The sequence below is a fragment of the Eumetopias jubatus genome, unplaced genomic scaffold, assembly GCF_037043125.1.
Source record: "Eumetopias jubatus isolate StellerSeaLion01/CBP00866 unplaced genomic scaffold, mEumJub1_p1.0 scaffold_6, whole genome shotgun sequence".
Lineage (NCBI taxonomy): Eukaryota > Metazoa > Chordata > Mammalia > Carnivora > Otariidae > Eumetopias > Eumetopias jubatus.
Genome location: NW_028274812.1, coordinates 84,150,620 through 84,174,019, shown reverse-complemented (window position 1 = coordinate 84,174,019; position 23,400 = coordinate 84,150,620). Strand labels below are relative to the sequence as shown.

Sequence of the window (23,400 nt, the reverse complement as noted above, 5' to 3'; positions counted from 1 at the left end):
CATTTTGATTGTAATAGATGTGGGTTCTAGCAAACATGTTTTCAGTTGTATAACATCTGTCAGATATTTTAGACTTATTAATGGCTTTTGAACTTTTTTGTGGTAACAAGAAGCTTTTAGCCTTGCAATGTTTTTGTTTTGTTTTGTTTATTTTTTGTTTTTCCCTCTAGAGAATGCTTAGCCCTTAAAGCTTATTCTTAACTTCTAAGCAAGTCCAAATTAGAACAATTGTTTTATCCACTTTAAAGTTTTACTTTTATTTCAAGATCTTGTTTTCTAATAATTTACTTAGATAAAAAAGTTTGTTATTATTTTTTTCTAGATTTTCCTTCTTTGTCAATGTCTTTGAAATTGTTTAAGGGACTCATCAGGGAAGAGATATTAGCACATCTGTGTATAGTATTTCTCTTGCCTGTCGATATTAAAAGTCTTTTCAAAAATATGATTCATTAGAGTCCTGATAACTCATGAAAGTGTTTTCTGAGATGAATTTCTTTGCCCTCTGTATGTAATCATAAAGCTCATTTTCTCAGAGTATGGTTTCTTGATTTCCTAAGTGTCTAGCTTAAATAGGGTTCTTAATGAAAGCATACTGCTGAGGCTGAGGACCTGCAAGAGAGGATAATTCCAGAAGCTAAAGGTAAAGCACCAAGGCAATATGGCAGTGTCCCAGTCTGAGTCACCCCTTCATCCAGACTCTAACCATTTGTAATTTTGATAGTGATCATAGGCCCATTAGAGAAATAAAGGAAGCAATAAGCTCTCACAGAGAAATACTTACTGCACACAAAATTTTATGTACAACTTTAAAGAGTATATGGATCCCCTAACTCTAATTATGGATCATGTAAAAGGGCTCGCATAACTCAGGGTATAAAGTTTGCCTTAAAGGTCACAAAAACAAAACGAAAGTACTTGGCATTCCATGGTAGAAAAAGTTTTGCCCTATATGAAGGTAAGCCATTTCTCCTCAATGATTGGTGAATAAACCCAAGACTCACTTCAAAATGCTCTTGCTTCAAAACTTCATTACCATTTGAAATTTTCATGGGCTTTTACTCCACATCATAGTGAAAAAATCCACCCCAAGCTTAACTTTCCAAAAGGTAAATAAATGATAAGGTACACTGATATAAGTAAAGAAACTGGACTGAAAATTCAAATGCAACATAGAGCGCTTTTATTTAGATGAATGGAGGACTGTATTTTATAGGGACCCACATTATTTCATCTGCACCTGAAGGGCCAGCTAGGGCTATTTCTGTTTAGAATGGCTTAACAGAGACTAGGGTTTTTTCCTGACATTAGGCTTCCTTGACAAATATGTTGTGACTCCCTGACATCAGAGGCTAGTCTTGTTCTAGAGCAGGCATTTACTTATAGAGATCTCTATATAAGGTTTGTTTTAGTCTATGAAATGTTACTGTGATCAGAGTTATTCAAGGAAGACATAAAGGTGATGGAAAAATTGGGCACAGAAGAAGAGCCCCCAAAATATCTGTTTAGTCTAATAGACTAGAGTATTGGTGACAAACCTATGGCTTATGAGGAGAAGGATCTGTTTTTGGAGTTTTTGCTTGAAGTTGTCCCTTTTGAATTTGCTATACAGAGTCTTTGAACGTACCATCCTTATCTCCACATTTGCCCTGGCTGGCTTATAAAGCTAAATTGAAATGGGTAGTTTTCATGCCTGTGAACTAAGGGCACATATGGTTGTTTGATCTAAAATATGATGCAATGATAATTACATTGAACAAAGACCATAGTAGACCCAAAGATCTGGAGTGTGTGTGCGTATGTGTGTAATTTTTTGTCATCAAAATTATTAGTGTATCACTTTGGAAAACGAATGGAACTATAAAAATTGGTAATAAGTAAAATTATAAAGGCTAGCAAGATGTCTTTCATTATTTTTATCCCTTTCAACAGTAAAAAATGCAAAATAGCCAGGCTGGAGTAATATAGTTTCTCATTTGAAAAATGAGTATTTAGTCATTAGAATACAGTTGCAACAATTATCTTAATCTAGGTTCTTTAAAAATATATTTCAAACATGAATAATATTCAGCATTTTATACCTGAAAGTAAAAGCTACTTACAGTCTTACCATATAGAAGGAAAATGAGGTTGAGTTTAGGAGATGCCTATCGACGGACTCTTTCATTTTTAAATGGAGATAAGCCTTTAATTTGAGTTAAAGTATATATAAAATAAATATGTCCTTCAGCCATCAAAAAGAATGAAATCTTGCCATTTGCAACAATATGGATAGAACTAGAGGGTATTATGCTAAGCAAAATAATAAGTCAGTCAAAGAAAGACAAATACTGTATGATTTCACTCATATTTGGAATTTAAGAAACAGAACAGATGAACATAGGGCAAGGGAAGGAAAAATAAAACAAAATAAAAACAGAGAGGGAGGCAAACCATAAGGGACTCTTAACTCTGGGAAGTAAACAAGGTTGCTGGAGGGGAGGTGGGGGGGGGGTGGGATAATCTGGTGATGGGCATAAAAGAGGGCACTTGATGTAATGAGCACTGGATGTTATATGCAACTGATGAATCACTAAATTCCACCCCTAAAACTAATAATACATTATATGTTAAATAATAATTGAATTTAAATAAAATAAAATAAATATCTTTATATTTTGGGAAAGATTAAGGTAAACTGATTTTTTCTTACTATTGGAACTATTATAATCACACTAATAATTTGATATTTCTCATGGGTTTCATCCATTTTTCCAGCTCATTCTTGCTGTGGTCAGTAAGACATTCTAACTAAAATTTGGGTTGGTATATATCAAAATCACGTGCAGTATAATGATCTTATGTTATTGTTAAAATCGTTGGAATTATTCAATTAATCTTAAATATGCTCGTATTTATTAGGAGAAATTACTTAAAGATATTTACTGTCTTTGTGAGTGAAATCACTATGTCTTAATCAGGAAAGGTTTGTTACAGATTTATAAAATTTGCATTCGAGAACACGTGAAAAATCATTATTCTTAACATTGTTGAAATAGTAACTTAATCTTTTTTCATAAAAGAGTTACAACAATAATTGACAGATTTAATGTCACTGAAAATTTTAAATATCAGTGAAAACAGTATTCAGTTTCAGTTTTTTTCACCAAATAGTTGTTAATCTTACAATTTAATTCAGTTACATTACCATCCCCTAGAAAAGAGTTTTGTTTGCTTTGCTCTTACTTAAAAAGGCATTAATTTTTATTAAGAATATTTAGAAGATATTTCAGCCACTCTGGGTGTAGGATATTTTGCAAAGAACAACTAACTCTTGTACTGCATTTATAAAATCTCAAGAAATAGAATGTTCAAAGGGAGAAAATAAGAATTACTATTTGTCATTCATTGAATCCTTAATATAATACATCATAAATCTAAAGCAGTATTTGATAAACAGTTACTGCATGTCTGTTTTTTGTTGCTTTTATGAGTAACGATTTAATTTTGGAATGGTGAAAACTCAGCCTCAAGTCCCTAATTCTTGATAGCTTGAGTTTTCTGACGTGCCAAATATTTGCCAACCAGCTGGTTATTATTGGTGCTATTTGTTTATGTTATTTTAATTAAAATCTTTTTCATCAGTGTTATATATTACTCTATCATTTTTAGTTTTAAATAAACCAAGAAAGCTGAAAAGGAGATTTCATTCTGTTTTCTTAAAAGTTTATAAGCCACGAAGTAGTTTTTTGGTTATTGCTGAATGGATATTGTTTTAACATCAGTAATGTTGCCCATTAGTACTGCTGTGTTCATAGTGCTACTCAAGTGTCACAGTGTTGAGGGCAGGTATACCCTTAACCAGTTTGTTTGATTTAAGTTTGTTTGTTTTTGAATTTCCTTGTCCCTTTCCTTGTGAATTCTTACTGCTGTCGATGTGCTTTCTTTGCCAACAAAATGCATCTTCAGTGGTCCTGGAGAGTTGAATAACAGAAAAACTCAGGATTGTGAATGTAAACTTAGTGAGGATCTAGTGGGTTTTTGGAAGAATAAAGTCTAGAAGCTCAGATTTGTTATTTATTTATTTATTGCTAAATTAGAAGCCCTTTTTCACTTGCTTTTCATTCTCTGGCAAGATTTCTAAATAGATAATTTGCTGAGATAACTTGCTATTTTCTGAATTCTGCTGTTTAAGCTATGGATAAGCGAACACCTGTACATCAATTGCATTTTAGTTGTTTCTCATTGCATCAAAGCTATTTTGAGATTGATGGATGGAAAATTCTATATTTTAATGAAAACAGAGTTATAATAAATATGTTAAAATTGTTTTGTATATATTCATTTAATTTTATTTTAATTCCTGCTTTAAAGTCTACCTTAATATCAAAAGTGACTTAAGGTACCTACCAAAACATAAAAACATAGCCATATGAAATAAGTTAAAAATATGTAGAAAAGATTGGTAAGGAAAAATAAGGGAAGAAAATTAGGCTGCAGATTTAACCATGAACATTCTGAGAAAAGTACCATCAGTTATAAAACTTCAGCTTCCATAACATGAAAATAAACCAGTTAAGTGCACACTCATTTTTCCTGATACTGACACCAAAGAGGTTTCTTTTGTATAGTTTCACAGAGAAGATAATTATCATCAGAGCATGACCCATATGAATAACATCATTACCATGATCCATACGGTCATATGTTGAAAGACAATATATGAAAGGAACTGTGGAGACAGGGAGGGGAAAGGGACTATATGGAAATGTCATGTAGACCAGGTGCATGGTTGTGTGATGCTCTGGATTAATTCAGAGTTAGATTTTTTAATATCTAAGTTGACTACTGCATATCCCTCACAAAGACCTCTTAGGTACTATTGCTTTAAGATAAAACATTTCAAAAATATTGAGAAACATTGATTCCAAGATATATTCTCTCTGAAGTGCCCTTGGGAGTAGTTCAGTGCTGCTAGGTAATTGTGGAATCATGGATTTAAACAGCGAGGCACACTGGGCATGGGATTGCCTTACATTCCTGAGTAGAAGGCCATCCCATTCTTCTCACGAGAGCACCTGTGACCCAGCCAAGAAACCATACTGGGCCCTTTAAGTCAAGGCCAGTGAGACTTCTGATTTTTTAAAGTAACAGTTTTTGTTATGAAAATGTTATCTAAGATGAAGCTATTTTGAAATTATTATACTAGAAACATATTTTTAGACTCATTTATCCAGCCCTTAAATATTTAGGAACTCTGGAAGAGAAGTCCTTTCTTGAGTCAGTAGGCTAATCTTTGACCAACCTTAACGTAGTTCGCTTTATAAAAATAAGTGTACACGTAATCTAAATACATTGTGAATATTGTTCCTTCCTTTTGTGCTTTCTCTTGCCTGATTTATTTTCCATCATATGGAGTTTGAGTAGAGTTGAAAGCTTTATACATTCTGACCACTTTGGCTCTGTGACAGAGATTTAGATAGTGACCTTGCACTATTTTGCAACCTGGTTTCCTGTGGCTATAATTTGAAAGTTTGTGCTTTGGATACTTCACACTTTTTTCTAGAACAATGTTGAGACAGAAGATGTTATCAAAATTTCCCACTGCCAGTACAGGAATTTCCAACTTAAAAAAAAAAGTCCTTTATTTTTTTTTAAGATTTTATTTATTTATTTGACAGAGACACAGCAAGAGAGAGAGAGAGAGAGAGAGAGAGAACACAAGCAGGGGCGTGTGGGAGAGGGAGAAGCAGGCTTCCCGCTGAGCAGGGAGCCTGATGTGATGCGGGGCTCAATCGCAGGACCCTGGGATTATGACCTGAGCTGAAGGCAGATGCTTAATGACTGAGCCACCCAGGCACCCAAAAAGTCCTTTAATATATCTATAAATTGTTTGCCTGAATAACTAAAATAAAACAAGCAAATAAAAAACAAAATAAAACAAAACAGAAGGGGGCGGAACCCAATATTTACAGTAACTTTCTTTGATTGAGCTCTGGTTTTAAAACATCTGTTTATATTACCAAAAATGTTTGCTAGAGTATATTTATTTCCCATTATTTTATAACTTTACTACATATTTTTAAATGATATGCAGTATCAGTCCCTCATAAGTACTTCCATTTTGTTCTGTGTGCCCTTGGAATTCATCTTTATCATCATCTATTATTCTTGTTATTTATATCACTGAAATCGTGATAATGTATCAATCTCTATATTTTTTCATTTCCATGTCTTTGGGATGTAGAGGCAGACAGAAGTTGATTTGACATTCAGAATTATTATTGCAGATTAATATTGTTTTGCTAGTGTTGTCGGGGTGTGAGTTCTGGTAAAGACTAACATTTTCCTTTATCTAAGATATTTACATCTAGAGTGCTTTCTTGTAATGTTTCTGCTGTGAACTTGCCCAGCACGACAGTTTCTTAAACCTGTGGTTAACATCCAGTCCCCAAACAATGAAAACGTATAAACCCCGATTTTTTCCACAGGGTTTCCTGGCTGGTTATTCCGAGGCTTTGCACGTGACAACCTGTTCTCCCACGTGAATGGAATACTCAGTCTCAATGTGGAAGCCTGGTCAGTTGGAAAGTTGCAGTAAAATATTTCCCTCCTGTGTGCAGCACTTCCAAAATTCTTATTTATGTAGAGTCATTGTGTTAGAAAAAAAGAAAAAAAGTTTCCCTAAGTTTGTCAGTTTTGTGCTTTGCTATTCAGGCTACTTTACTCTTGTATATTTAGATTCTGAGAAAGAAATTTGTCAGTCCTTAGGCCTCAAACCATATTTACACATGAAATTTATTCCTCTCTAAGCTATTATATGTAGACATCTTTTTGCCCTGTCATCTTAGGCTTTTCTTTAGATACATTTTTATTGTCATGTAATATAGATAATAAATACAGCCTGGTTTAGATTTCCTGAAGACCATGAACATCCTTATTATTCTAAGGCACAAAGGTGTGTGTGCGAGTATGCGTGTGTGGTTTTGTTGTTGTTGTTCAGAACTTTCAGGAATTTTAATTAATCAACTTCTTCTTAGGCCTGCAGCATCAGGTCAGTGCAAAGATAAAGAATAAAGATGTAATCATGCATCATGGTGTTTGGAAGTGTTTCTGAACTCTGAAGCTTCATATAGTCTCAAAAATCTATACTTTTCAAAACTAGGAAAAATTAAGCTGATGACCAGTGTTAACTATCTCAAATAGCTTTTTACTTCTCAATGTCTTTTAGCTTACTTAAAGCAAATCCACAAAATTTTCTCCGCTTTTCCAAAACCCTATCATTCAGGGTGACTCTAATACATATTTAAACCGTAGTTGTTTTCTTAAGACCATCAATCTTATTATTTAGATGATTTGGCTAGGAATATAAACTGAAAAAAAGGAATCTTAAGAAGTTAGGATGCTTATAACCTATTAGGATATAAATATTAAAATGTATTCCATAGCTAATGTCTATACCTAATAATTTTTAAGGTATAATACAAGCTGCTTTCAAGGAAACATTTTCAAGGATATCTTGCATCATCAGAAAAAAAGATGAAGGGATATAATAGCCTACTTGTTTTGTGATACAGAGTAATCTAGTAACAAGTATTTTGCTGATAGATGTGTGTTTTATTCCTCCACATTAAAACATGATCATATAAAGAAGAAATGACAAAATACCTATTTTTACATTTAGGGATACATTGTGCATTCTGATCAAATTAATTACTTCACAGCCCAGATATTTTTAGTTAAGGATTAATCTGTATATTTAATGTATAGATCACCTGACTATACTATAAAAACAACCACTTTCTTAATACCTTAGGCTCCCCTTGGCTTTATGGAAATTAACAGGAAGATATATGTTACTTTTTCTATATATGATGGCCCTTTTCCTCATCCTGTAGCAACTGGGATTAAAGAAATATTCATTCATTCTGAACACTTGAGCATCGGTTTTACACCAAGCCAATTAATAATTTCTGTAAACAAAGTGTCTCTAACATTTTTCTAAACCTATTTCAGAGCATACTTTGCAGAGATTACTGATACTATGTATATTTTATTTATGATAGCTAATTAACTATAAATGTGATCTCTAACACCTATGATTTCATATTCCTAATTTCAGTTGTGTAGTTATATGATAAAATATATTTCTGAAGTCCTTTATAATTTACAAAGCTGGCATATCTCATTTAATCCTCATGAAACTTTTGCAAGAAAGTGGCATTATCCCCATTTTATAGAGGAGGACAAGGTTTATAGAGATGAAGGGATATTATCAAGAATGTGGCAGTTAGGAATAGAGTCACAAATCTCTAATGTCAAGTAAAATGCTCTTTTTATACAAAAGCATGTTTTTATGTTTTATAAGAAAAAACATAATTATTAGTTTCAGATAAGATATAACGCTGTTAATAGGCAGATTAAAATACAGTGAGGTTCTCTGATTATTCAAGTTTTCAAATAAGTAAACTGTGGGGACAGTTTCTTAATTTTTACCTGGCATTAGAATTGACAGAGGTACTTATCAGTGTTATTATTGGAAATACTTTTTAGTATATATTTTTACACTAATGACAACTTGCATTTCTGTGGTACTCTATAGTTTGTAAAGCAATTTCATGTGCTTTATCTTACACTACCCTTACAAGAGCAATGGAATGCTATAGGAAGTCAAGGGATTATCGGAATGCCTGAGCTCAGAGTTCATTCAGAAGTGTTGATTCTGAGTTCCACATCACTGCTTTGTAGAATTGTGTGGTCATAGATTTGGTGTTCCATTAGCGCTCAAATTCACCAAAAAGGACACATAATATCCAGAAAAGTACCAGCTCCACCAAATATGTTCATGAAATTCTCAATCAACTACCAAGCCTCTGTTCCATGCCCTAGCCGTATTCAACAGAGATGGCACCACAGGCCCTTACACAAATATCTCCTCTTTCTTTGGAGGTAGTTCAACTATGGAGGTTCTACTGAGTATAAACGTTTCTGAATACAAACGTCTTTGGCACCTCATTAACTTAATATGTTATGCGTTATATGCATCATAGTAGATACATTTACTTGAGACATCAGACTTAAATACCCGAGAGACAGTGGTATTGATGGTTCTCTCATAGAAACAGAGCACATTACTAACAAAGGGGAATTTTGAAGGTGAAATTTCCAACAAGCATTTAGAGAACAGCTACTCTAATGAATCCCTACAGGCTGGATGTAATATAATTCTTCCAGCAAATGGCACCTTGTGTGTGTGTGTGTGTGTGTGTGTGTGTGTGTGTGTGTGTGTGTGTGTGTGTGTGTGTCCTGGGTCAAAACCAGAATTTAGAATTTATATCACTTATAATTTTTGAAGAGGTTCTTGCTGAAGATCAGTGGTTTGGAGATGCCTCTAGCTGTGCCTCAAGGGACACAAATTCCTTGATTATGCAGCATTTGCTTTCAAATTGTGGAGTGAGCATTAGTGTGTATATTGAATGAAATTACCAAAAAGTGGTTGAGGAACAATGTTTTTACTATTCTAGGGACGTAGACTGATAGTAATTCAGTAGTGAATGATAATCTATTGATTTTGCATACACATAGTATTTATATTTATTTATAGGCTTTAATGTTTCACTGATTATATGATGAATGATTAAATTTAGCAAGTATATCTTCCCATTTTATTTCAAGGCCTGGATTCTAAGACCTATTAAATAATATTTGTTTCTTATCCCTGATTGCTAATTTAACTTAAGTAAAATTAGGCTTTCTGTGACTTTGCTGTACTGTATAGCAAATTATGGCTTATTTATTTCAAAGTTAGCTCCACTATAATTTTTAATTTAGGGGTGGGAGCAGACACTTGACTTTTGTAGGCATGGGACTATCTGAAATAGACTTCTAAAGTAAGAGGAAGTTATTTCAAAATGGTATTTTCATTATATTAATCAGAAGTGAAGATTTCTTTTCTCCGTTCTTAGACTTTGGATTTTAATTCCTATCTATGAAAAGAAGGCCCTTGTTAAATATTAAAATGAGTTAAAATGTATAAAGTTTTTATCACATTATAACCAAAGCAATACTTATTAACTCATGTGTGTTGACCATGGTACTCAATGTAAAAAATACCCTACCTTGTCTCAGATTAAAAACTCATTCTTAGAACTTGAGTTGGTTTTAGTGTGCACACTGCATGTCTATTCAACATGAATGTCTCTTCAACAAACATATTTTTACTGAGTATTTTGTCTATGTGCTATGTTATAATAAAGTATATGAGGACTTATTTAATTTTACTTCGTCCCAACACACCTCCTACTATAGAGGATAAACAGAAATAAAAGAGGGAAACAGTTTAAGAAGTATAGGAAATATCTGGTAAAGATGATTCTACTGATTTTTGGTCTATGAATTTTATAATTTCTTTGGATACCAACAATCTGCACTATATAGGAAGAATAATTTTCTTTGAGATGACAAGTAGCACAGTTATGGATATGTATTTGGAATTGTGCACAGTTACTGTGAGTCAATCTTGGAATCAGTTTCAGTCCCATCTTTTATCACCATTCATTATAATGAGGTTAAAAAATATGCTGTATATTTCTTCTACAAATGGAAAAGAAGACCAAATTGTCTAATACTTAAATGCTTTGGTTTAGGTGATCTTTCCTTTACTACCTACACATTAGGTACACATTCCACTTGGTCAAGTGTAATTATGTAAAATGTAATTATGTAAATGTAAATTGTTAGATATTTATTGTGTGAAATCAGAATTATGGTTTTCTCTTTAGTTTTAATATACTCATGCACAGTCATGCATCTGTATGATTTAGAAAGCATTTTTGTTCAAATGACTTTGATTGGTCTTTTTGGAATCTATTGTGCTTTGACATTAAATATCACAAGATACAAAATTTTAAATCATAGAATGCATGTTTACACATTGTTACATTCTCTAATCATAATGGCCTGGGTTAGGAAAAGCTAGTTCTCTTTACAGAAGGCCCAGGAGTCCTTTAGCTGACTTTTATTCGTGCGGTGAAAGTTTTGTGCTTATTCATTAGGTTTAATTAACTACTTATTCATAAGGGATAGGATAAATGTCTGTTTTAAAAGTCTTAACAAAAAGAGTACTCAAAATTATAATACTTCATTGAACTTTGGCTGTTTATGAACTTGAGCCATTTCAGTAGACTCAAGCATCTGATATATTCCCTGGATCTAAATTAATAATAATAGTAAATCTGTTCCTTTAATATAGTTATATTGAATATTAGAAGCAAAATGGTTTTGTATTAAATCCATAAGAAAATACCCTGAATTTATTATTTTGTAGCCATGCTACTTGGAAATCAATCTCTTTAATGACCTGTTAGAAAAATAATAAAAGGAAAATGATTTATATTAATGAAATACTAGATTCTGAATATTTTAGGAGAAAGTTTTGTTGAGTGTTGCTTAGTCCATTAATAATAGAGAAATGTGACTTGTAAAGACAAATTACAGTGCTTAAAAAGTCAATATCTTTAAAATTTAGTAATTACATGGAAAGAAGAAAAATAAGTTTAAAACTACATATTTAGGTTTTAGAATTTATTTTTCGTAAGTCTTTAAGCAAAAATGTTATATTTTAATGGGTGATAATGAAATTTGTGGTAAGAAAACTGTTAGAAACTGTTCAGAATGTGAAGGAAGTGTAATTGTATACTAAAATATTGAATGCCCTCTTAATTTACCTTTAGTAGCAATTTCTAGTAGGTATCAACAATACTGTGTATGACCAAAATTATCCCATCTTAAACCAATTAAATTAGATTCTCCATTTAAGATTATTATTATACAAAGCTTATAGATGGTAGGATACCATCACTTGAAGGCATTGTTTTTATAATAAAGTGTGCTCAATATCATCACCAAAATGTACCAGAAACATCAGCTTTTGGTCCTTTTGGCACAGGAGATATTCATCAGATATGTATAACCAGATTTACTTAGGACAAGGGGAGTGAAACACAGGGTTGAACCCCACCATATAAGGAATTGGTGCATGAACCAGAGAATGATCCCAACAAGAAGTATAGTTTTTAAGATCTAAGTTATTGAAGAATACAAAATACTTCTCTTGAAGTCTTTAAAATGGGATGGATTTTGTCATTTTTTTAACTCAAAGACTTTTCAGAGCAGCTCAGCTTTCAACTTCATGACTAATTTTCTTCTTTAAGCCCCACAAATCCCAGTGATTCTGTGAATTTGTCACAGTATTTCAGAATCAGTCAGCATTTAAGAAGTCATCAGACTTTCTTACTCCTACATATATGAAATTTTAGGGAAAAAGCTTTATGAATGGTTATAATCTTTTGAATGATATTTGTAATTACTCCTTAAAAGTACTTACAATTTTATTTTATGATACATAGTTTTTCTTTCAAGAGGAACAGTGTCATAATACTAAGGACAAAGCAACTTGAAAAATAGGTATTTGGGCAGGGGATGGGCAAAATGAGTGAAGCAGAGTGGGAGATACAGGTTTCCAGTTATGGAATGAGTAAGTCATGGGTATTAGAGGTACCCATAGGGAATATAATCAATAATATTATAATAGTGTTGTATAGTAACCAGTGGTAGCTACACTTATGGTGAGCACAGCATAATGCATAGAGATGTTGAATCACTCATGTTGTATGTGTAAAACTAATGTTAACATTGCCTGTCAACTCTATTCAAAGAAAAAAATTAATAAAAAAAACATGAAGTTTTACAAACAGTAAAAATAAAGGGGGAAAAAAAACTGTCCTTTTACAACTTTCCTTATATTCCGTTAACTGAGGTGGCCCAGAAGAAGAGTAGAAATCTATAATCTTCGGCACCAAGCCATCTATACATTTTAAAGTATGTGATTTTGAAAGAGATAGGGACTCTGTGTGAAACAGAAACAGAATATAGTTTCTGCTAATGCAGTTTCTCATATTCACCCCTTCCCAGAATATATTGTCATGTACATGACATATTTGAAGAACATTTTAGTATTTATTGCACTATATATAACATTTTACTTCAGCTTTTCTAAGATATTATTTAAAAGGAAAAGGGAAGCAACTACTAAGAAACTTAGGTGTATGGATTTTTTATGACTACAGATTTTAAACAATTTTACATTTCCTATCACATTTCTTTTATAGTGCCTGTATCGGCCATGCCTGTATTCTACATACAATTCTTTGCTTATGACCTTCACAGATACCAGCCAAATGCATTTTTCGAACACTCAGCTAGCTAGGTCACTGTTAGTTGGCATGCTTGACTCACTTTCTTAATATTTTTCTCTTTTAAGATCCATCAGGAGAAAAATTTTCATTGATCTAGTGTTTAAAACGTAAAAGGTCATTTATTCTCACGTTCACTCATGCTGGCCTTTCTCCTATGCAAATACTAAAAGCACTGCTGCTTTCCATTAATTTTTTTCTTTTTTTCTCAGGTGTTTTCTTTAGTATTTTATTTTTAAGCCAAAAAAATCAAAATTAAAGGTTCATAAATTCATGCTTACAAAATTAGGTTTTTTAAAGTTTTTTAAAGTCTTTTTTATGGCTTTAGTAAAATTAAATTTTTTGTTCGTTGTATTGTACTATTGCTCAGAGTTCTTCTTTTTTTTTTTTAAAGATTTTATTTATTTGACAGAGAGAGACACAGCGAGAGAGGGAACACAAGCAGGGGGAGTGGGAGAGGGAGAAGCAGGCTTCCTGTGGAGCAGGGAGCCCGATGTGGGTCTCAATCCCAGGACTCTGGGATCATGACCTGAGCCGAGGGCAGAAGCCTAACCGACTGAGCCACCCAGGTGCCCCTCTCAGTTATTCTTGATAATTTATTCAACACTGTGTGCTAAAATGTATGCTCTATTGTCAGCTGATGAGGAAAGAGGATGGAGACCAGAGATTGATTTTGAAAGGCTATGATATAGTTATATATCATATATATAGAGAGAGAGAGAGAAGAGGAGAAAGAGGGACACTTAAGTTTTAATATTTATTTCAGTTCAATGAATACAATTTTTGCCAGTATCACTAGATGGCAGGCTGTGGCTTGGTATGGTCTTTTGAGGGAAGGTGGAGTGGGTTAATCCAGTTCTTTCAGTACTTTTTATGTGTGTTTCTAGACTGATTTATGAGAATAAAAATAGTATGTAGTATTAAGTGCGTTTGTAACACACATTCGTTTCAAGGATTCAGGTCACAGCCTTTGCAATACAAGGGTGTATCATTCTGGGATGTACATACTCAAGATTATGATATTCATAACCCTTTACTTTATAGACTGAAGAAGTCATACTTAAAATGATGTATTCTCCACTTTAAATCATTGCACTTTTCGTTTTTTTCCTGTGGTGCAGGTGATTTGGATTATTACTGGTTGGATCCTGCCACGTGGCATAGCCGAGAAACATCGCCTATTAGTTCGGTAAGCTTTCTGGGAAGTGAAAGTTTGGAGCTTAGGGATGATATGTGCTGTTCATTGTCCTATGTTTGATATGTGATAGATGGCAATCTTATTCGGTTTCATTATACGTTTTGAGAGAGAAAATACTCATTTCATTTAAGGCAGTGCAGTTTAGAAGAGAAGTAAAAAGCAATTATTAAGTGATGACTATATATAAATGATATTATTTGGTTAATGATACCAACATTAACAACAACTCAAAATACAGAATCAATTTCCTTTATATAAACAGATATATTTTAAATTTCAATTTATTTCAGAACAATTTTTGAGAGATTTTCTTAGTTGATGACTACTTTGAGAACTATTTAGTTTAAGAGTCTACTACAAATAAAATGTAGCTGTCAATGCAAATTGTTGTAAGCCTAGGGTAGAACCCACCAGAATAAAGAATTCCTTCTAGAGTGTCTTTAACTGAGGAAATCACATCATGCTACAACCAATAACTATGTGTCTATAGGAAAGAAAACATCTTTTTTTAACTTTATTCATGTTTTAATAGCATCCTGTAACGTGGCAACCATCTAAAGAAGGGGACCGATTAATTGGACGTGTTATTCTTAACAAGAGAACAACCATGCCCAAAGAATCAGGTGCATTACTGGGTCTGAAAGTAAGTATGCTGATTTAAAGTGTTTCTTAAGGCTGGATTACAGTATAGGTTGCATTCAACAAAGTTTCTGACAATGATTTTTAAATATCTTCCTTTCTTCTCCAAAATAAAGTTCTCCTAGTGAATATATCTTATTAATATATTGATATCTTATGGTAGATCTAGTGTTTTTATCTGGGTTAATATTTTAAAATCATTTTATTAATATGGCATACAGGTGTGTTAGGAAACTGCATAAAAAAGAGGAAAATAAAGAATTTTTATCTGAGTATAAAGTTCAAGGATGATTTTTACATTAAAAAGGTTTTAATGTATGGTAGTAAAGTTAGATAATGTGAACTGCATAATTTTATTGTATCTTGACAAGCAACATAAAACATCATTAAAGAGATTGTTTCCTAAGTACAATAGAATTTATGGTAATACCAAAAGAGTAAAATGTGTCTTTTAAAAATATTAACTGACTTCCAACAGATATAATGAAAAACTAATTGCAAAATGTTACGTTTTATTATAGGAAAAAATATACATATACATTTTGTTTTATTGTGTGTGCATGTGTGTGTTAAATCACATGGTTTTATTTGCTTTCAGAAACTTAGAGAAGCATCCAAAGATGGGCTTTAAAACTATTTACCAAGATATTGTATTATATTTGTGTGATAGTTTGACCTCTTCAAAACCATTGACTATTAATCCCACTAAAACCTCTCTTCAGTTAATGTACTTAATAATATCACCTTATTGGTTATTGCCATTAATTTTTCTTGCTATGAGATAATTCTGATCACCTCCACTAATGGGCATGTCCTGAAGAATTGTGGATCAACCTCAAGCTTTGAGAATATGCCTTGCACTTTTAATTATACATACTTAGCATCTGCATTGGGAGAAATTAAACTTAGAAACTTTCAGATGTATTTAATTTTAGTTACAATGGAAAACCCAGGTAAAAGTGTTAAATATTCAGTAATATAACTCAGACTTCAAGAGTTAGATTAAAATACATATGTATATCAGATGAAATCATGCAGATGGTCAGTGGCAGGGCTAAACTTAGGCTATTACTCATTGTACCATAATAAATTGCTTCCCCAAAGTAGCCTATTCTTGGTCTGAATCCATAGTCTTTATGTCTTAGACCTATATTCTACTAAAGTTATAAACAAGAGATAAATGATATAACAATGGGGCATTATGTGCATATAGAACTATAATTCAAATGGTAGGTATGAATTTTGAGGATAAAGAAAAATGGAACCTAATGTAAACTGTGTCACACACTTCTGTAGGGAAGTAGGGAAGACCTGGCACTTGTTTTGTAAGGGTATACATTACTCATGGTCCCCCTGCATTGTTAGGTCGGTATAAGTAATCAGTACATGAACTTCATTAGGACACATGGTCATCTCAAATATAATGAGATGTTTTCTTTTTAAAACTACACTGCTGGAGGGGGGTGGGGGGATGGGTTAACCTGGTGATGGGTATTAAGGAGCGCAGGTATTGAATGGAAGCACTGGGTGTTATACGCAAACAATAAATCATGGATCACTACTTCAAAAACTAATGATGTAATGTATGGTGACTAACATAACATAATAAAAAAAAAAAAAAAAAAAAAAACTACACTGCCATTCCATGGGGTGCCTGGGCAGTGTCTGACTCTTTTGGCTTTTTGGGTTTTTTGTTTTTAAGTTTTTTTTTATTTATTAGAGAGAGAGCAAGAACAGGGGGAGGGGCAGAGGCAGGGGGCAGGGGCAGAGGGAGAAGTAGACTCCCTGCTGAGCAGGGAGCCTGCCACAGCTTGATCCCAGGACCCATCCCAAGACCCATCCCAGGACCCCACGATCACAATCTGAGCCCAAGGCAGCTGCTTAACCAGCTGAGCCACCCAGGTGCCCCAAATATCTGACTCTCGATCTAAGCTCAGATCTTGATCTCAGGATTATGAGTTCAAGTCCTGTGTTGGGGGCCTACTAAAAACAAAACAAAACAAAACAACAACAACAACATACTGCTACTCGTTTAATCAAAAATATATTTCAGGGGGCTCCTGGGTGGCTCAGTCGTTAAGCATCTGCCTTCGGCTCAAGTCGTGATCCCAGGGTCCTGGGATTGAGCCCCTCATCGGGCTCCCTGCTCAGCGGGAAGCCTGCTTCTCCCTCTCCTACTTCCCCTGCTTGTGTTTCTCTTGTGTGTCTCTCTCTGTCAAAAAAAAAAAAATCTTTAAAAATATATATATATATTTCAGTTTATTAATATACCTACACTCAATCCTAAATACATTGTAAAAGACTGTAGGAGTAATTCCTCAAAGTAATAAACTTATGTTTTGATATGAGTCTTGGGAACTTACAAATTTATTATTATCCAGGTTGTTGGAGGGAAAATGACTGACTTAGGACGCCTTGGTGCCTTCATCACCAAAGTAAAGAAGGGTAGCCTTGCAGATGTAGTTGGACACTTAAGAGCAGGTAAAGTTTCTTTTTAACATTTAAACAGTGTGTACTCTTTGCATGAATTGGTGGTTTTCATTTGGGGTAAGTTATATATAAGTCAATTAAATAACTAATTTTAGTGCATGAATAAAGACTTCTTCCTGGTGTGGGTATTTACTGATTGCAATAATAGGCAATGATACATCAGTAGTGGTTTGGAGAGAGTAAGTTTAGGAATCTTTTTTTATTTGTGTAAAAATAAATAGATAGAAATGCTGCAGGATTCCTAGTTTATGTAGATGGCTCCATAATGTTGCTACAAAAATCCAAAACAATTTAGCCTCATAGAAAAAATAATATCACTAATTCTTTAGTTGTAATTCTTTATATTTTAAGTTGTTATAATTACTAAAGTTTTTCACAGTGGTCCCAAAACACTTATCAGTAGTAGGTTTTAGTAAAATACAACTATAATCACATTTCTTACACAGGTGATATAATAAAATATTTGTTAATTTAATTGTGGCATGTATTGTACTCATGCAGATGTGCTACTTCTTGGTATTTGGAAATTTACCTAATGTTCTGAAATCCTTAACATGATACAATAAAATCATTTAATATGTTCAGATATACCATATTCAGTAGCGACATACTTTAAAATCTATTCTTGTTAAATTGTTTACTCTTCATTTTAGTTAAAATCATATTAACATATTTTTTCTGGTTTACTTCACAGTTTAGTAGAAATCTTTTGGTTGGAGTGTCTGCTTATGCATTTGAAAGACAATTACAATGAAAACAGAGAAAGCTGAACTGTAGAATTGAGGATTAATAACCCATAGCACATAGAAAGAGAACATTTCTAGGCTGTTTTCAGTTTTTATACCTTAAGATTGTAATTACTGAGACTTTTAGAAAAGTGTTCTATAGCTGTTAAAGACATTTTGTTGTAATTGACTACCAGAGTATCAGTTCAAAATCATTTAGGTTTTTTCTTTGATAGAGACTTCTTACGCAGGTGTTGTATAGGGAGAAAATCCAAATCAGAGATTTTTCTCCATCTGTAATACATACAGCTTTGAAAATGTATAGGGGTACAGTACACTGTTGTTTACTATCAGGGACTAGTTATAAGAAAATAACTCAATCAGAAGTGACTGTGTCAATAAACTGAGTCTGCTTGTTCAAAGACTAAAAAATCAGCCTTAGAAAGTTTGTGAATCCCTTAAAAAAAAAAGTATAAGAATCCCTTGAATCATGTAATGCTCTAATGTAAGTATAGGAATCTGAATTTGCAGATCAGATTATAAACGTAATGGCTTTTGATTTTGTCTTTGTATTTTAATACAAGATTATGTAAGAGAGTCAGTGAAGGGGTTTTTCTATATAAATAACCCTTAGTGATAAATTTCACTTATTTATCACCCTTAATGTACCTAGAGCCTGAGAAACTTAAATCTAAAATTTTAAAACTCAGCTTAAATAAGTATAAAACATACACGTGGACTTTTCACTTCAAGCAATTGCTGCATTTGAAAAAAGTATTTTAATAAATTAGATCATATATTCTGTTTGATATACATTATAATTTAGGGATGATCTTCCTTCTGTTTGCATATACGCATCGTTGGCCTATACGGTGCTGTGTTTATTAGCGTGACCTTTGTCCAGCGTTTGCATTGTTGCTTTAATCTTGCCATAACTTTCTCTACTACTGCTTCTTCCCCTTAAGTCCATGCACTGTGCCACTACTTGGCTTAATTATCAAAAACACAAAGTTGACACTGACATGATCACGGTCTCCCCATCCTCATCTGCTTATGTCAAAGCTCTGCAGCTCTGTCCTCTGCTAACCGTTCCGGCCACTTCCATTACCATTCACCTTACCTTCTGCCACGGCATCTGCCTACAGGTCGCTGGCAAGCTGTCCGCCACTAAGATCTGGTCCATGTCTCTTGTCTGCCTGTTCGCTCCTCTGCTCTGTGCTCTCTGTGTCAAAGTCCTTTCCATCCTTCAAAACACATTCACAGTTGCCTTAATTCTAAAGTGTTTCCTGATACGTCACCTGGAACAGTAACTAATTACTATCTCCCTAGCACTTACCTGGCTCTACTTCTGTTCCTCAGATGAACTCCTATCATTGCATATAGCACTTTAGTAAAGACAATCATTCCTCTAATTCTCCCCCACCAAATGTAAGGACAGAGGAAATCTCCTTTTCATCTTTGCATCATCATAATCCACATCCCTTCCTGAAGAGGTTATCCACATAAAAATAAATATTGTTAAAAAAAAAAACACCTTCTAGTTTAGGAGGTATTGATTTGTAAATAAACACATGTATTAAGTTAATATGGTATTAAAAGTTATGCTTCCAGGTTGCTGTCTATAAAGAGAATTTTATAATTCAGAGCTTTTGCAAAATGTTGACTGCAATTCATTACTGGGTAGTTACATTAATTTAATGGTTTGTATCCATTTTAAAAAATGAACTAGAACATGATAGAGTAAGAGATATCAGGGTAAGTATTGTTTCAGAAAATACTTTTTCGTACACACACATACATATATATATATATATACTCACATAATGTAAACTTTACTTCTTTTCTTGGTCAAACAAATTTAAAAGACTGAATATATTTTAAATTTATAATTATATTTTATTTCCTTTTTTAACAGCGAAGTACATTCGTTGCCTATTTAAAAACCCTTGCTGGGTAACTTCTCAGGTCAAACTTGGAGACGTCATTTAACTGTGGATACTAACCGTACCTTACAAACCAAAGCAGCATCATATGCTTTTCAAATATTTATTTTTTATTTTTGAGTAAGCCAACATTTGGGAAAAAACACTTTAAAATAGTTCTAGCAAAACAAATTTTTTCTACTTCCTTTTGCAGACCTACCTAAAAAACAAAGATTTCATGCTTACAATTAGCTTTCATATGTATAATGGTCATATTGATTCATCAGTTCAACATATATTTACTTAACTACTAAAATGTTACAGACACTGAGAATAACAAAATAAGCAGAAACAAAACAAATTAAGACACCTCAAAGTATCCTTGAGGTTGGGATATTTCAGCGGAGCCTACCGTTATGAATTGAAGGATACTGTGCAGAGAACCATTTGGGATCTAAAACTGCCCTAAATATTCATGAAAAATAATTTTTCCCAAATGATCTATGGTAAAATATCTAGTTAAAATATCAACAAGTATTAGCTCATGTATTTTAACATCATATTACTCTCCTTGATTAATCTTAGAATATTTAAGAAATTAATGAGTATTATATTAATTTTTTATTGTAAAAATGTTTCCTAATTTTACTTTAATGCTCACAATATATATTATGTATAGAATGTGTGTGTTATGAACATCTGGAAGTGGGTTAACTGTCATGCAACAGTTCTACATCTGCTTGCTTTGTAACTTTGCCATAGCTACCTGCGTTGCCCTATGGGTATGAACTCAAATCCTTTCATGCATTTTTATTCTGTTGTGTGTTTGGTGAAGACAATGAAGCATGACTTATAATTGGAAAATTCATGCTAATAAATGTTAATTGCTATTTCAACCAAAAACAAAGCAGGATTTATGCAGAGTTCAATAAGAATCTTTCACATATAGAGCTGCCTGCATTTATTATCTGGAGGACATGCTGCTAATTATTATTTTTTAATGTTTCCAAATAGGCTGTGCTAATTCCATCCCATAGCATGAGATTATTTTTTATATTATTTCTGGTATATTTCAAAAGATAAAGGTAGTTTTGTATTGTACTGTTTCCTGTGACCAGTAATATTCTATGGGGGAAAGAAAAAGAAAAATAAAGAAAAAGGAAAGAAAGAAGAAAGAAAAAAAGTGTTTAGATAGAAGAACCATTGAGCTGACATTATATGTCAGTCAATTTGCTTTTGAGAGCAGGGCCTAGACAATTAAACTATTTGTATATGTTTTGCATTTCTTTGTTAAAAAAGAGAAAAGATAAGAAAAACAAACAGAATATATAAGGTAAAAAAATACCCTTTTTTTTAAATTCAAGGGGATGAAGTTCTAGAATGGAATGGTAAACCCCTGCCGGGAGCTACAAATGAAGAAGTTTACAACATTATTTTAGAATCAAAATCAGAACCTCAAGTTGAAATTATTGTTTCAAGGCCTATTGGGTAAGGCTAAAAAAACTTACTTCTTAAGTTTAGTAAATTACATGTATTAGCAGGGTTTTAAAAAGAAGTTTATACATTCATACAGTACATGTTAACATGGATAGTTTTTTCTTCAAATATGGGCATACATTTTAGATTTTTTAAAATTTCTTCATTTTTTAAACTTGAATACTGAATTTTCTTCACTACATTTTAGAAGCTCCACAGTTTAACACTTGTAATATCAAAAAATATTGATATGTATTTTTCAGAAGTGAAATATAAACTAAAAATATTTTCTTTTAATAACAGAACTATTGACTTTTAGTAATTCTAATTTAGTGAGTAGTATTTCCTTAAAGGGAGTCACTAACAAAGGTGTCTTTTTTGACATTTAAAATAGTAATTGTTTCATGTCTACATGAACTTTTTATTATTTTACTAAGAATGGAATATTTTTTCTATATTTTTACCCATGGGTACTGCCAGCTTTCATTTAAAATCAAGCAAGTGTGAAATATTTCAACTTTAGAGCTGGTCATAATAATTGGTATACTATTTTTTAAACTTCAGTTTTTAGCATAATTTAATAATCTATAGCCAGTGGGATATTTTTTATATTTGTGCATAGAGTTCCCCACATCGTTAGCTTTTGCTGACTAATACACAAAGTCCAAATATTCTTTTTGCCAGTCTGTCATTTTTTGGAAGGCATTTTAAATTGTCTCATTATAGTTGGCTTGATGTTTAAATATATTTTTGGAAATAATTCCCTTTTTTCCCCCTATTCTCTAAAATATTATAGAGCCATTAGTTCAAGATTTTTTATGTTGAAAAACTAGTAGCCTTAAATTTTTGTTGTCCTCGTGTATATATGTCAATGCAAAACATACAAGAAAATATAATTATCCTGATTTTCAAAGGACTGAAAATGTATTATCATATATTTCAAAGAATAATATTAATATATATAAACTCCAAAATAAAAGCAAGATTATAAACAATTTTAAGTGGTGATTATTAAGAGTAAACATTGAAGACATTTGCAAAAGTATTGTACATTTCCGTGCAGATTTTTTTAAAATAGCAACACTATATAATTTATGCTAGTTTTACATGACATGTGTTCTAGTGCTGAGGTAAATATGAGGCTGGAAAAGAGGTAAGTAAATTGGAAAATGAAACAAAAGTATAAAAAAAAATTAAAATCAAGCATTGTACACATTGCCAAATACTTTCAGATATGTAGAGGTTTAAAAGTAATCAGCTAAAATATTGATTTATGGTAACTTTAAAAAAAACTAACAGGCAATTAAAGTGGACTGGAATAACATTTTCATTATTTTTACTTCTGTATGAAAATAATTTAAAAAGTAATAATCTGCATAGACAAACCCTAACTTGTCAGGGATTATGGAATTCAAATAAATATGGAATGCAAAGATTATATTTAATAAAAATCAAATCAACTTTCCAGTTAATAGAGAAATTATTAGAATCCTAGAAGAATAATTTTAGCTATATTTAATATTATGTTTAATGTAGTTCTATGGCTCATTTAAAGCAGAAAGCAATATGTATTCATAGTTTAGTGGTATAGTAATTCCATGAATCATTCCAAATATAATTTATATGCACTTTGATCAGTATGGTCTAAGAAATATAAGCCATCTTGAGGTATTGACCAGTTTTACCAACCTACCAAATATAATATTCTTGGTATTTATGCT

The 23,400-nt window shown here is 32.5% G+C and overlaps 1 protein-coding gene across 50 annotated transcripts in view; it reads left to right on the top strand.

The window, feature by feature from the left end:
- Positions 1 to 23,400, top strand: part of RIMS1 (regulating synaptic membrane exocytosis 1) — a 486,979-nt gene that overhangs the window by 299,665 nt on the left and 163,914 nt on the right. For 41 of the 50 annotated variants that reach the window (XM_088024322.1, XM_088024321.1, XM_028097571.2 and 38 more), the window contains 4 exons: positions 14,351 to 14,418; positions 14,960 to 15,070; positions 17,448 to 17,547; positions 21,568 to 21,691. In XM_088024322.1, coding sequence (XP_087880448.1) covers positions 14,351 to 14,418; positions 14,960 to 15,070; positions 17,448 to 17,547; positions 21,568 to 21,691 — 403 coding nt within the window. Of the gene's footprint in view, positions 1 to 6,524; positions 6,556 to 14,350; positions 14,419 to 14,959; positions 15,071 to 17,447; positions 17,548 to 21,567; positions 21,692 to 23,400 lie in introns of those variants that run through there. The other 9 variants (XM_028097602.1, XM_028097619.2, XM_028097599.1 and 6 more) reach the window with 1 other exon arrangement.